General features: G+C 37.5%; 1 protein-coding gene across 5 annotated transcripts; it reads right to left on the bottom strand.

The window, feature by feature from the left end:
• Positions 1 to 1,358: 1,358 nt before the first annotated feature.
• Positions 1,359 to 13,670, bottom strand: SKA3 (spindle and kinetochore associated complex subunit 3). 5 transcript variants are annotated; one of them, XM_064441162.1, is made up of 9 exons: positions 13,548 to 13,670; positions 12,403 to 12,467; positions 10,880 to 11,045; positions 8,720 to 9,140; positions 5,484 to 5,584; positions 4,489 to 4,670; positions 4,085 to 4,297; positions 3,781 to 3,899; positions 1,359 to 2,895 (listed from the first exon to the last, which is right to left on the bottom strand). In XM_064441162.1, the coding sequence occupies exons 1-9, from the start codon at positions 13,648 to 13,650 to the stop codon at positions 2,862 to 2,864; spliced, it is 1,404 nt and encodes a 467-aa protein (XP_064297232.1). In that variant the 5' UTR covers positions 13,651 to 13,670; the 3' UTR covers positions 1,359 to 2,861. The 5 variants fall into 5 exon arrangements, with proteins under 5 accessions (XP_064297232.1, XP_064297233.1, XP_009503979.2 ...); XM_064441163.1 differs by having other exon boundaries at positions 4,085 to 4,294; positions 13,548 to 13,650; XM_009505684.2 differs by lacking the exon at positions 13,548 to 13,670 and having other exon boundaries at positions 10,880 to 11,041; positions 12,403 to 12,465.
• Positions 13,671 to 13,692: the final 22 nt, after the last annotated feature.

The raw sequence follows: 13,692 nt of genomic DNA, 5'->3' as shown, positions 1-13,692 counted from the left end.
TTGGGGTGATGACTGTTCCTTACAGAATGACTGCATTTACTACTTATTTAGCTACTGTTTATCCAAACTATGCTTTCTGACAGGCCAATGCTGGTATCAGATTCACCCCAAAACAAACCAACATGTAACTTAAGTTCTTTTGCATTATTCCTACTCTGACACATTATATTACTTCAGCGCACAGCAGGATGAGCCTTTCTTCAGCAGCAACACTGGCTTAAGTGGAGTGTTACCCTATTCCACCCCCATGGCTACATCCTTGGTTGGTCCAGTATTTGAACTTGTGCAGTTTATCAGATGGCCCCACAACCACCTGCCTGAGAGAACTGATCTGGGTGGGTGGGGGGGGAAAAGACAAAATGCAACCTTCCCTCTCCAGCTTATTTTGAACGCAGATCAGTTTCCAACACTGCTTCTGCTTCTGCCAGCTTTGCCCTCCTCCACCCCAAATACTCAAACTACTACTTAAGCCTTACTGAAACCTAAAAGGTTTTAAAGGTAAAGCACTACAAACTAAAACTATTTTTTGTTTTGCTGCTTTGATTATATCCATCTCAGAGCAATGGTCCTGCTATAAAGGATATAAGTACAAACAGCAATATTACTTGTATTAGGGTAAAATTGTAGGCAAGAAAAAACTAAGTAGAAAAACTTAATTTCTAGTGTCTAAAAAGTCTCATGCCAGCATCATGTCATAATAGCTCGGGTAGATCAGTTTTTAAGATTTCAAGTTGTCATCTTGAAGATAAGTTGTATCTCAAAATAATAACTGAATTGCTTTCATGTTAGTTAATGGAATAGCTATGAAATGTAGCAGCAAACATTATTTAATAGGCAAGAAAAATGATGCAAGTGGCTTACGCTGAGAACCCCAGCACTGCTAGGTACAACTCTGCAGTTCTCCAGTGGAGGAAAGGACAGTGGAGTGTAGAGTTGTTCTCAAGTTTAGGGAAAAGACATTCATAAGCCCTTTTAGGAATTTCAGTAGTTGAAGGGGCAGGGGGAGGCATACAGTAAGGCCCAGGACAGTATGTTCCATTTCATGTTAAATGGAGTCTTTCAGGATATCTGGCTTCCTTCAGAGCAAGAAAGTAGCCATGAAGTAGTGTGGATGCAGAATGCAGGCTGTGAAACCCCTCCTTCTCAGTGCTGGTAAATCTGTCTGATTTTTGCACTGTGGCAGAATACTTTGTACCTTTTTAAGACCATGAAATTCTATGACTAGCACCCAGCCCATTAAGTGGTCTTGGTCTGTGAAGAGGGCAGAAACAGGTCTGGCCTTCAGTCCCCAAAGAGTTGGGTAGAACAAGTAAGTGCTTTTATAGCAGCAGATAATTAGTTTTCCAAGCAGCCATCAAGCATCTGAGACAGATTTATTTAGTATTCAGAAGTGTTGATCAATCTCAAAGACTGACACGTAATAATACATACATGTTTTTAAACAGGAACTAGCACAGAAAAGTGACAGCGTAGCCAGGCCAGAACTAGTAGAAAATCAGCTTCTCCACTTAATTTGATGTGCACTTATTCTGGAGAATGACTGGAACAGCAGGGAAAAAGGTACCTTTAATTGCTAGGTTTTAGCCAGGATAAGTCCCTCTAAGCAACTGGAGAAATACTTTTGGGCATCTCTAGATGTTTGCATATCCTGAGGATGTAAAAAAAAACTTGTGGAGCTGTGTTAAGAAAAGCACACACTTCTCCCCATCTCCTGGGACGGTCTCTCCCTTCTCATGTGTTGCACATGTTGCCTGCCCACATATAAATTGACAGAATTTTAGCCATCAACAGGAAGACCACGTACCGCTGGTAAGAGCAATCCTGCAGTCACTCAGAGGACTAGCTGACACTAGAAACAGCAAACTGGTTCCAAACAAGGATATGTAGCTGGGATTTCTTGCAGACAAAAGTAGAATTTCTGGTAGAAAAAAAAATCCTAATTACTATGACTACCAGGTACCAAAAAAGTGCCCAACAGCTCTGAGAACTTAAGCTTGGCCAGCTATTACAGGGATAGATGTGCACGTTTAGAAGTGACACCACAGCTCACAGAATGCACATAGCAGCAGCGCAGAAGAGCAGGCAACCACCTACATGCCTGCCAGCAAACCAGTACTAATTGCACAGTATATTTTAAAATAATTTATATTTGAGCCAGAGTCACCTTTTAGGGCTAGAGATTAGACTGTCAAAAGGAAAACCCATGTATAGCACCTAATACAATGTCAATGTAAGAAAACTATAGTAAGAAAGAAGCAGCAGCATAAGAAATACCTGCCCTTCAGAGAGGTAACAGAGAGCCCGATGGAGAAATGTGTGTGATGTGTCTTAGTATTGCAGACGTGACTAATAGCATAGAAGTGCTTTAAACAGTAAAGCAGGAATTACTCTTCATAGAAAAGATGACTTCTGTTGAAGATGCCAAATACTGTTAAATACTACACTTCAAACTCAGCCCTGAAAAGATGTACAGTGTCACCAGAACAGCCAGAGATAGCCACTTTCTGGGGCAATATACTGGACTTTCCCTTTATTGCAACTTAACTGCACTTCTCTACAGCCTACTGCAAACACAAGCACACACAACAAACATGAGAATCAGGCGAGACAACTGAAGTACTACTTCATACATGACCCCAGTCCTCTCTGGAGCATATATACATTTATATATATTTTGCCAAGCACAAGCTGTTAGTTGAAACAAGTTTATCCTCATCAAACTTTCTCCACTAAAAAGAACTTTTCCTTTGTATGTCTCTTTCCTCCCACCAGTTTTTTTTCTTTTGCTTTTTGAGCTAGTTATGATTTGGTGATAAGATCCATGAATATGAAACAGTCTCAACGTGGTCTTCACCTTGATTTCAGATGTTTGTCTTGAAAAATCCAGGATATCCTCTGCAAATATATCCAGAATAGTTCATAAACTTATTATTTCAATCATATTTCAAATTAGCAGAAGACACAAAATTGAAAACCTTTTTTTTTTTAAATTACCTTGACAAGAAAAAAAAAGTCAGCTAAACAGGTTTGTTCTATTTGATTACTCAAATGGATTCCAACTCCAAGTATATTAAGATGCCTACTTTTATCAATGTCATTCTGGGTTGTTGTGATTCTTATTTGGCTCCGTACATGCTCCTTGTACCTCTTACCTAAATAATCTGTACTGACCTCAAGTTGACTGATCATCAACAGGTGTAATATACATTACATTGAATCAGGAATATCTATACTTGATCAAGTTGTCACAAAAATTTCTTTCTATTCAAATCTATCAAGTTCTTTTTAAAGCTCGTATTCCATTGTTCAAAAGATTACTCATACTTATTATAGACTAATTTCATCTCACATATTGTTCATAAGGTGCCTTTGCATTTGAAAGAACTTTGTCTTTGCTAAAACGACCGTGAAATTGGTCATGTCACTTATATAGTTTTCTACAATTCCTTAGTTTTATTGCCTATATGTATTCAGAAGAAAGCACTCACTGGTGCTTTGATTGCTGCAAAGTAAAATATACCTACAGATAAAAATAGTAACACTCTACTTTCATTTATTTTTTTTTAAAGTTGGGAGGATTCAAACACACAGCCAATTATAATATTTTACTGTAAAGAACAAGGCAGACAGATACCAAAGAACAGTTATTTAGTCACAGCAACAAGATCTATTTTGGTAGCTGAAGAGCAAGCAGCTGCATGGATTTCTAAAGGTGTTAAAGCCTCTTCATAGCTCCTCCAAATTATATTACTTAACCAAATTTGTAAAATTTAATCATACCTGTTCTCTTTGTTGCAGTGATCATTGAAATCACTTTCATGTTTTATAGTATTTCCTGCCTTGGTCCCCATTTCCTTGGCTTTAGAAGGGTCTACTTTATGATTATACTTGGACAGAATCTAGAGGAAATATTAAAAAGTAATAAAAAGAATTATCTATGAACTCAAACTAGAATACACTTCATACCTTTTTAATAAGTAGCAGAGAATGCTTATTGAAGAACAAACTTTCATAGAACTAAGCCCTTTTAATTTTACTATTTTGATATTAAAACTATTTAGGAGAAAAAAGTATATTAGCTGACCTGTAGAACATCATCTGGTATCCTTGTTATTTCTGGAGGTGGAGGAGTATTGAGTAACTGGTCATAGTGTTTTATTTTGGGAGGAGAAGGGTCTCCAAAATGTTTAAGGTACTCATCAGAGTTCACAGCAAAAGGAATGCTATCTTCAGTGTATTGCTTATCTGTTGCATTGTTCATTGTCACCGACTCAATTTTTCCCACCTGCTTTACCTGCTGCAAAAGAAGTATTAAATGCCTTCAGTTAATTTACTTATCTTAGGTAAAGTATTTAATAAATGTTCTTACAAAATTACCATTAGAAATATCTTCTACAACAACAAAATGGAAAATAATCCCAAACTGACATTAGAAAAACTGCTTATGGCAAGAAGTGTGTGAAAATGTACGTAACTGCTATTTACTACCTTAGCTTCTGTTTTTAGCCATCTTGTTTCAAAATCTGGAAACCGTGGTGTTCCTGTGTGACTTGGAGGAGGTGGGTCATTTGTTTCTGGTGACCTTGATAATACTGTGCTATTTGTTCTTGAAGGGACTTTCACATCAGGAGTACAGAGCACAAATACCATAGGAGAAGCCATCCAGTCAGCTAATACAATTAAGCAGCAGGGAGAGGGGAAATAAAAATAAATATATATACATACAAACACACACACAGAAATATTATCAGTTCCAGTGCCGCAGTTTAGTTTTATTAAAGTCTATTAGCTTTTAATAGATTTACATATTCTAACACACCTGTATCATTTTAGCCAATATTTTTAGTATCAAGAACCATCCAAATTACAGAATCCCATAAAAGCAGCAAATACAACTGTAAAAACATCCAAAGTAATAAATCTAGTCCCACTACTGAATATCACTGAAAAAGCCCAACTTAAATTGACATTGCCTTAGCTTCTCATATATTCAATTGTCACTATGTTTGCCCCAAGATCTTCACACATTTTCAAGGGAACATGTTTTATCTCCTCTCAAAGAAGTTTTAGCACTGCTCTTGAAAGACCTAAGTTACTGTCTTGTAAGACTCTTTCAAAGCTGTTTCTTTCCTATCTTTAAATGATCTAATCGGTGCTGTCAGGGAAAAAAAAAAGCTAAGTTGACAAAACAGTATTTTTATTTAAAATAAGAATAAACTGCATTTACAAAATTATAGAATCCTCTGCATAATTCTAGATGGATATGAGTAGCAGAATGAACAAAAATTTATACCGAAGTGAGAAACTTTCCCACAGAAGCTATCAACATTTCATTTTCTAGACATTAGTACTCATACAGTGACTGAAGTAACTATATTTAACAAGGAACACAGTTTACAAGTTTACCATGTGTCTACAATGCATTTACACATACATTATGTGAAAATGCATATGTATATTTATTTCACATATTTTTAACTTACCATTCCTGGCTGTCACTTTTGGTCTTGGACCAGGAGTAACCATGATTTCCCTGGATGTCATTTGTGGTACGTTCACTTCATGATCATCTTTTTTAACCAACCTGAAAAACAAACCCCTCAATTAGCTCTCAAGTAATACAAAGAAATCACAATTAAAGGAATAATGTCAACCCAATCACTATTCTAGTATTTGTTCATCAACATGCAAGTCAAAAATCCATTTCCCCAAAGACGATTTTTTTGGTAGATTTTTCATCTAGGATTCTACTGCATCAGTTTGTAGCATGCAAGTGTTCAGTCCATCCACAAATTATCAAATACACTGATACTTCAATCCAAGGTATAACCCCCCCCCAAAACAACAACACAGGCAGACAAGCAACCCAAACAACAACAAAAAAGCATCCAGGGTAGGATCAATTTTCTTTGACTCAGATGATCAGTTCTGTGGTAGGGGTAAAATATATTTTATTTTTAATTGCCCGTTGACTAAAAAATTCTAAACAAGAGGAAATCTTTTTAGCTCTTAACCTAACATTGTTGTTAACACTAGAAAATCTTTAATTCAATTTTAAAGTTTGAATAAGATTACTTATGTTAATTACTAGCTGACTTCAGAGCGAAAAGCCATTTAATATCAATTCTACAAAACTAGAAACTGAAATTATTAAAGTTATTTTTTCATATCCAAGACATTCTAGTGGAAGAAGGGTGTAGACAGCTAAAAAACAATATGAGACAAGAAGTGGAAGCTTACCTAAACCCTACACACAAGTGTGCCTATCAGAAAATTATTTTAAATCTTAAAAAAGTTATCTTGATCATAAGAACAAGATATAGAGCTTCTCTACAAAAAGCCTAAGCTCAAAAAAAAAATAATTGAGGCAGTGTAATTTACTTAGCTGAACACACCTACAATTTTGAGGTGTTTTTTTTTAAAAAGTAATTTCAAGTCAGTTTTGTCTTGGAAGTATTATAGATACCTGAAACCATATTATTTTTAGTTTTTAAAATGGAAAAAGAACAAGTATAACAAAAACCAGTTTGGTTCAGGCACCTTCCTCTTTTTTTTCCTTTTCTAATTATTTTTGGTTTCAGTTTTGTAGTAGGTGCACCGAAGTATATAATTCTTTTCACCTGCTTCAAAACTGAAAACCTGAAAAACAAAGTTGGAGGAGTTGAGGTCTACTAAATATTTTTACAAACTCTGAGATGAACTTTTAAAATGGTTTTCACACAAGGCACAGCTCCTACACAGATTTCAGCTAGATACAAGACCTGGCTGGCACAAGCAAGGGATATGAAAGGGCAGGGCTGCCTCCAAGAAAGTAAAAATTATGACTGTTCTTTGTACCTGGAAACTAGAGGTATAGGTTAGCTCATTTGTACTAGGTTTTTTGCTTATCTGATCCTCAGGGAAGAGATTCTGTGCATTATCCAGTTAAAAAAAAAAACCAAACAAAAACATCCTTTTAAAATTAATTTTCTTTCGCCCAGTTTGCTAGCTTAGTGGTCTGCCCATTTAACATACACTTCTCACCGAGAGGTGAGATCAGTGCTTTTCGGAGGTAACAAGCTCTTTGTTTAAACCTTTCCGATTAAACCTCAAGCTAACTCTAACTTAATATTGCAAAATAAACAAAACAAGCTAAAAGAGGGTTAAACAACATTTTAACTCTAATGACTTAATGCCACGACCTCTTACATATGCCACTAATTCTGATTCCATATGCAGCTTTAACTTTAGTCACAATTAGCGTGTGTCCATCTGTTTTGGTCATTAATAATGATGTTAAGAGCAATCATGCTGTAACTAATTCTAATTCTAGTAGAATTTTAATGTTATCATTGGTGGTATGGAAGACTGCTAGCGTCATTTTGGGTTTTTTGTATTATATATAAATATCGCTAGTAGACTGTCTAACCATGTCACTAGAAGCCACAGAAATAGAATCTACATTTGTGGATGTATCCACCTATAAATTAAGCCATAATTGAATCTGAAGATCACATTTAAAACATTTTTCATTAAATAGAAAAAGTAGTACAAAATGACAAAGTGTTATAGACATCAGAAGAACTTTGTGCGATAAGCTGAAACTATTTTCAAAATATTGAGAGGGAACGATTTTTCAATTAATATCTTTTTAAGGATTCAGTAACAGCTTTCCTGTTGCTACAATTCCAATACTATAAAGCTTTATAGACATTACAGTATTTACATAACTATTCAAGAGGAGAGATCCCAAAACTATTTTAAAAGTAAAAGTATCTTTTCACTTTCACTTTCCCCCCAGTAATCTTAAAATAAAAAACCCCAAAACCTCTCGGCATTTAACCATTGCAGTAAACTGGATCTTTGAGGGACAAAGTCACTGAAGGTGGCATGGTTATCAGGAACTTCACACCTGTGCCTATATTGTAAATATTGGGGGGGGAAGTGGAATTATTATTTCCATAACTTATTTTGAATATGGTTCTTGGTTTTTTGAATAATTTATCTAAATACCAAATATTTAGCTGCAGAACAGTGAGTTTCTTTTAAATACTGCCAGCTTTTAAAATTGAACATGTTGCTAATACTAACTATAAAAACATGATCTAACAACCTTTACATTACCTTAGGATAGAAAAATACTTCTACTGCTAAGGTGTTCCACACCTCACAGCTGCAAATTCTTTAATTTTAATTAGAATAGTGAAAATCTGGAAGTGTCTTTTCAACAGAAGACTGGAACAAAGGGAGTGAACTGAGGTGGGGCTGGATAACGTAAAAGATGTTTCTACAATGAAGCATTTTACCGAATGCTTCAGAAGTTTTTTTCCTGGTCTATATTCCTAAAGCTTTTGAAACCTTTAAACTGACTATGTAATATCTACTGCGGGCAACATGTCCTCAAATCCAAATCCAAGGTTAAGAAAAGCGGAAGTTCACAGATCTACCGTGCATTTTCCCTTTGTAAATAGATTGTGTATGAAAGATTCTTATTGTGGTGCAGTCTAGTGAAGGAGCATGTCAGAACCGTGTTTCGTGGCACTGTTTGGCACTGCGAAGAGTACGTGAAAAGACATGTAGAGAGGTGAATAAAGACACAGGACTAACCAGCTGGCAGGTGATAACATATCACCTGCTTGAAGAAAAAGAGAAGGGCAGTAACAGCAAGAAATTAGTACAGTAAGAAGAAACTACAGAAAATTCAATAGAGAAACAATCTGAACTTAAGTAATTTACTCACTTCTTGCTTGCCTGAGCAGTTTTACGTATAAGTGACATTGTATAATCTTCATTCATACACATGGTATGTTCACTAATGCCGAAGTGTTCGAGCTTTGGTGTTATACACTCATAATCGTCCATCTTCAACATACATTTTGGTGTTTTGGGCAAAATACTGGGGGTCTGTGTTTTCAGTGGAGTCCTGTTCTTTGAATTTTCTTGATGTGCATTTGTTACATGTTGCCCTTTCACTGCACTCCAAGGCCTGGAGAATGCATATTGTGAAAGACCAAAATCAGCAAGCTGGGGGTTACGCAGGGGGTCTTTGGGCGTCAGTGGCTTCTCAGTACAAGCAGGAAGATGAGGTACATCATCTGCTTTTTCTTCATCAGATTTATTCTGGACAGACATTGTTGAATCACTGTTAACTTCTTCCTCTTCTGTTTGAGAAAAGTAATAATAATTTAAAAAGTCAGAAGTTTCCATTAACAATTTATGAAATAAATTGGTACGTCCAACCCAATTAATTTTATTATTGTAGAAAAAAAATATCCTTCTTTAATTTTAAAATACTGAACCTGAAGCTACAACAGATCCAAAAGCTCATATCAGAGGAAGCTATATTTAGAATATATTAGAAATAAAATGTTAATGTTATAACATCATAAAACACATATGTTAATGCAACATATAATGTCATATTATAACATTAATTTCATTAATAAATAGCCTATTATATATATTTAATATATTTATAATATAGGTCACATTTACTGAATTTCGCTTTATTGGTAAATAGTATTTCTAGGAAAAACAAAATTGAAAGATTTTTACACAAATGTATTTTTAATAGAATTCATCTCGCTGCATAAAGCAGGTAGGAAGCGCTGATCTTAAATATATTTCTGTGTTTTTATTTCAGTGCAAGAGTTGAAATTCATTAAAAATGTACAACATAAATGACAGTGAAAACAAAATTCATATAGAATGAAAATGTTTTTGGGGAAAGAGCAAAGGCTGCGCACTGCACATTCATTCTTCAGAAAAACAGTATTGAAGAAAGGCTATGAAGCAGCAGCTAAAAACTTGTGAAAGACGGTCACTTTTTAGATAACAATAAGAGTCCACTGCAGAAATAAGCAAATGTGTAATTTGTACATTTCTGTAATTAGATAAACTGAAACACTCCAAAATATTTGTAAATTTCTGCATGATGTCAGAAGTCGGGGGGGGGGGGGGAGTGCTTTTTAAAATACCATGGCAGAGGCATTACCTTTTTATTGGTATTGGTGTTACACACTCCGATACACTTAGCTTAAAAATATATCTTACAAAAATAAATAATCTCTGTACCTCTGTTTGGAGTGTTCTTTAAAGGCAGAGAGGGGACAGGGAGGAAGGTGCTATAAAATCAGAGCCTTCTGCCCTATCTTTGTAAATGAGTCGTAATAGCTTAACTTGGAGATTAATACAGTCCACGACAATTTTGTTTTGTGTAATGGATGGATAACGCTCAGGGGAAGGTTAAGGCATGCCCTGCCAAAAGCTTCTCTAAGATTGATTAGGCCCTTGATACCAAAAAGGGTATGTGTAGTACTGACATATGCAGTTATTTTAAACCCATTTGGAATATCTAGATTTTTCATACAGGTGAGTGTGCACTTTGACTGGATTAATGACCTTCCCCCTCCAATGATCAAGGCACTACCCCCTCATAGATGGCCAGTGTCACCTGATCCCTGTACGTGCTTCTCTTGTCCTATCTGTGCTATGGAGCACATTATTTTAAGATTTTCTCTACAGTGATTTAAGTTAATGGAATCATCACATATGAATACGAACTAGTTTAGATGCATCTACAATAGTTTCCCAATGCATGAGAAGCTGAAGCAGCATAATTCTCTGGGTTATGAAAACACGTTTGCTACCATGGTTTCTGAATATAACGATTACTGGAGGAAGAAAAACCCCACACGCTAACTTAAAATCATGCCACGAGATCTAACTCAAAGTTTTTGTATTTTGGTTTATTTTTATGGCACCAATCACAACAGAATCTTTTATCCTCTGGATATTATTATAAAGCAAAAAACATAGAGGTACTTAGTCTCTTAATAGAAATATACACATAGCTGGAGAAACATTTGTCTTCACATACTGTATTGCCAAGAAATATTACCTGTAGAGTCTTTCACATGTGGTTTGTAGCCATATTTCTGGAACAGCTCTCTTATTTTTCCAAGATCTGCTGCATTTCTTTGCATCAATATTTCACTTGCCTTCATAAAGTCATGAATCGCTTGTTTTTCAGAGCAGCTCTTACTGAGGCTGGCATTGACATCTTCCTTTGGGGGTGGAGCAGGGGAAGGAAATGCAGAAATATTGGTTTTCAAATCACCACATGGTAGTTGTTTATACATTATTCCAAGTGTTTTGGGAATAAGTATTGAACTTCAGTTCAGATGAGGATAAGCAGCAATTTTAGGTCTTACCTACACCTGAAAACTAGGTTACAAAATATCAGGAATATATAGGGCATGAGAGTACAAAAACTTATAAAAGTGAAACTAAGATGACAGTTCACAGTATAATAACTACTTACTGGTAAGCATCAGACGAAAATATATGCTTTTACTGCATAAAAATATGAGATAACAGCAATTAGTTTGGATTCTTCCTCCCTATGTACAAAGAATTAGTGCAGACCAGATGGTAAACCTCAAGTTTATATCCTAGCTTACCTCTCAATTATTTCTATAGCTCATTTTTCCTACTTGTATTAAAGAAATAAAGAACATTCTTTACAAGTTTACCTGAATGGTTGAAGGTACTGAAACTTTTTGTGAATATTTTCTTTATTCTAAGCAGTAGTCATTGAACACAAGCAAGCATACCTCTTCTGTAGGAAGCTGCTGCTCCTGAATCCTTCTCCCCTATATCCATTCCTTGGCACAGCTACGACTTCCCTGTTACCTTTGTCCCCTACTGATCTGAGCAACCACAGTGACTGCAAACTAATAAACACTGCTAAATCTACTTTAAGTTACCCACAAGTTTTTGGGCACTACCCTGACATCCACAGTCAGTATGAGGACTTGGAGGTAAATGAGTAAAAATAAGGGTCAGAACTACTGACTAACAAAGATTTATTGTGGCTTAATGATCAAAAGCGTGTCCAGAGCAGGGCAGGACATTGGAGCATGTCCACAGAAGGGCAACGAAGCTGGTGAAGGGTCTGGAGAACAAGTCTCACGAGAAGTGGCTTGGGGAACTGGGCGTGTATAGCCTGGAAAAGAGGCTAAGGGGAGACCATATCGCTCTCTACAAGGAGGTTGTAGTGAGGTGGGTGTTGGTCTCTTCCCTCAAGCTACTAGCAATAGAACAAGAGGGAATGGCTTCAAGCTGTGCCAGGGAAGGTTTAGATTGGATATTAGGAAAAATGTCTTTACTGAAAGCATGGTCAGGCACTGGAACAGGCTGCCCAGAGAGGTGGTGGAGTCACCATCCCTGGAGGTGTTCAAAAAAACGTGTAGATGTAGCACTTCGGGACATGGTTTATGAGGCATGGGGGTGCTGGGTTGATGGTTGGACTTGATGATCTTAGAGGTCATGTCCAACCTTAATGATTCTACGAAAACAGAACCATAAGTTTGTGGAACTTCCCCACCTCAATTTTTCCAGAAGGAAGAGTTAAGATGTTACCTTGAGAGACCTGAGTTCACAATGGAGGTCATGCAACACTCTTATTGGAGATTCTTCTTCATAATCTTCGATACACATGTTCACATAAAAGGTTTTGGAAAGAAAAAAGGGGGATTAGTATTTTAGCATGCAAATACATTCTACATCAGAACATAGTCTCCTATATTAGAGATGCTGGAGTCATGTTAGAGAAAGACAGTCAGGATAGAGAACACCAAAGAGAAACTAGTTCACAGCAGGTACCTTGTACAGCATGAGGCTGAAATTTGCACAGAATGTTAGACTACACAGAGAAACTGCACAGGCTTCCATTTTACTGTTGCATCTAATACTGTAAAAACTAATATATAGCAAGCGTTGGTACAATAGGTAGGTCCCTGGGCTATCAAAGATTATTTATGCTAAATTTTTACCCTTAAAAGAACTTCAAGTCAAAATAATAATAAATATTGAAAAATGTAGACACCACTGAAAAACACACACCAACAAAAAGCTGAATTATTCCACCTTATTTGCATGCGGGCAGATGTTAGCATTGTTCACTTACACATGCAGCAGTCATTACTTCTTTCACTAGCAATCAGGGTTAATGCAAATAGTGTAAAAAAGGACACCTGCTACGTGGCAAGACAGCACAGCAACAAATCCAACAAGGAGCTTGAGCTATCTGTGCAGAGAACAAGCCCTGCAAATGTGTTTTTCTGTCTGCATCCATAAAAAGAGTAAAGGCAAGAATGTGACTCCTTGTTCATCCCATTTTTCCCCGTGATAAAGGCTCACCTACACATCCACAAAGGAGCTCTGAGACAATGATAAGAGGGTCACCCTAAATAATTCCCTGCCGAGCTACTCCCAGGCCCATCCCTGGAGTCATCAGCCCACCAACGGCCTACCTCCCCATGCCCTGAGGGGCACAACGGCAGGCGGGAACCTAGACCAAGGACATCCCCCAACCCCCGGGCCATCCCAGCAGAGCCATCAGCCTCAGCGCCCAGGCGCGACACCCACCACCATCGGGAGCAACAACCTAGGTCACCTCCCGGGCTCGGGGCGGTGCTGCCCGGGTACTGGGACGGACACGCCGGCGGGAGCCCCAAAGCCGGGCCGCGGCCCCGGGAAGGAGCCGAGGGGAGGCCCGCACTTACCCGCGTCCTCCCCGCGCAGGGCCCGCTCCAGGTGCCTCGCCTCCTTCTCCAACGTGAGGGCCAGGGCGCGCAGCCTGCCGAAGAACTCCCTCGACACGTCCATGGCCCGCCGGGAAGGGGACAGCGCCAGCGACACCCGCGAGAG

Source organism: Phalacrocorax carbo, chromosome 1, assembly GCF_963921805.1.
Source record: "Phalacrocorax carbo chromosome 1, bPhaCar2.1, whole genome shotgun sequence".
Lineage (NCBI taxonomy): Eukaryota > Metazoa > Chordata > Aves > Suliformes > Phalacrocoracidae > Phalacrocorax > Phalacrocorax carbo.
Note: the sequence above shows the minus strand (reverse complement) of the source record. Positions and strands in the feature narration are given on the sequence as shown.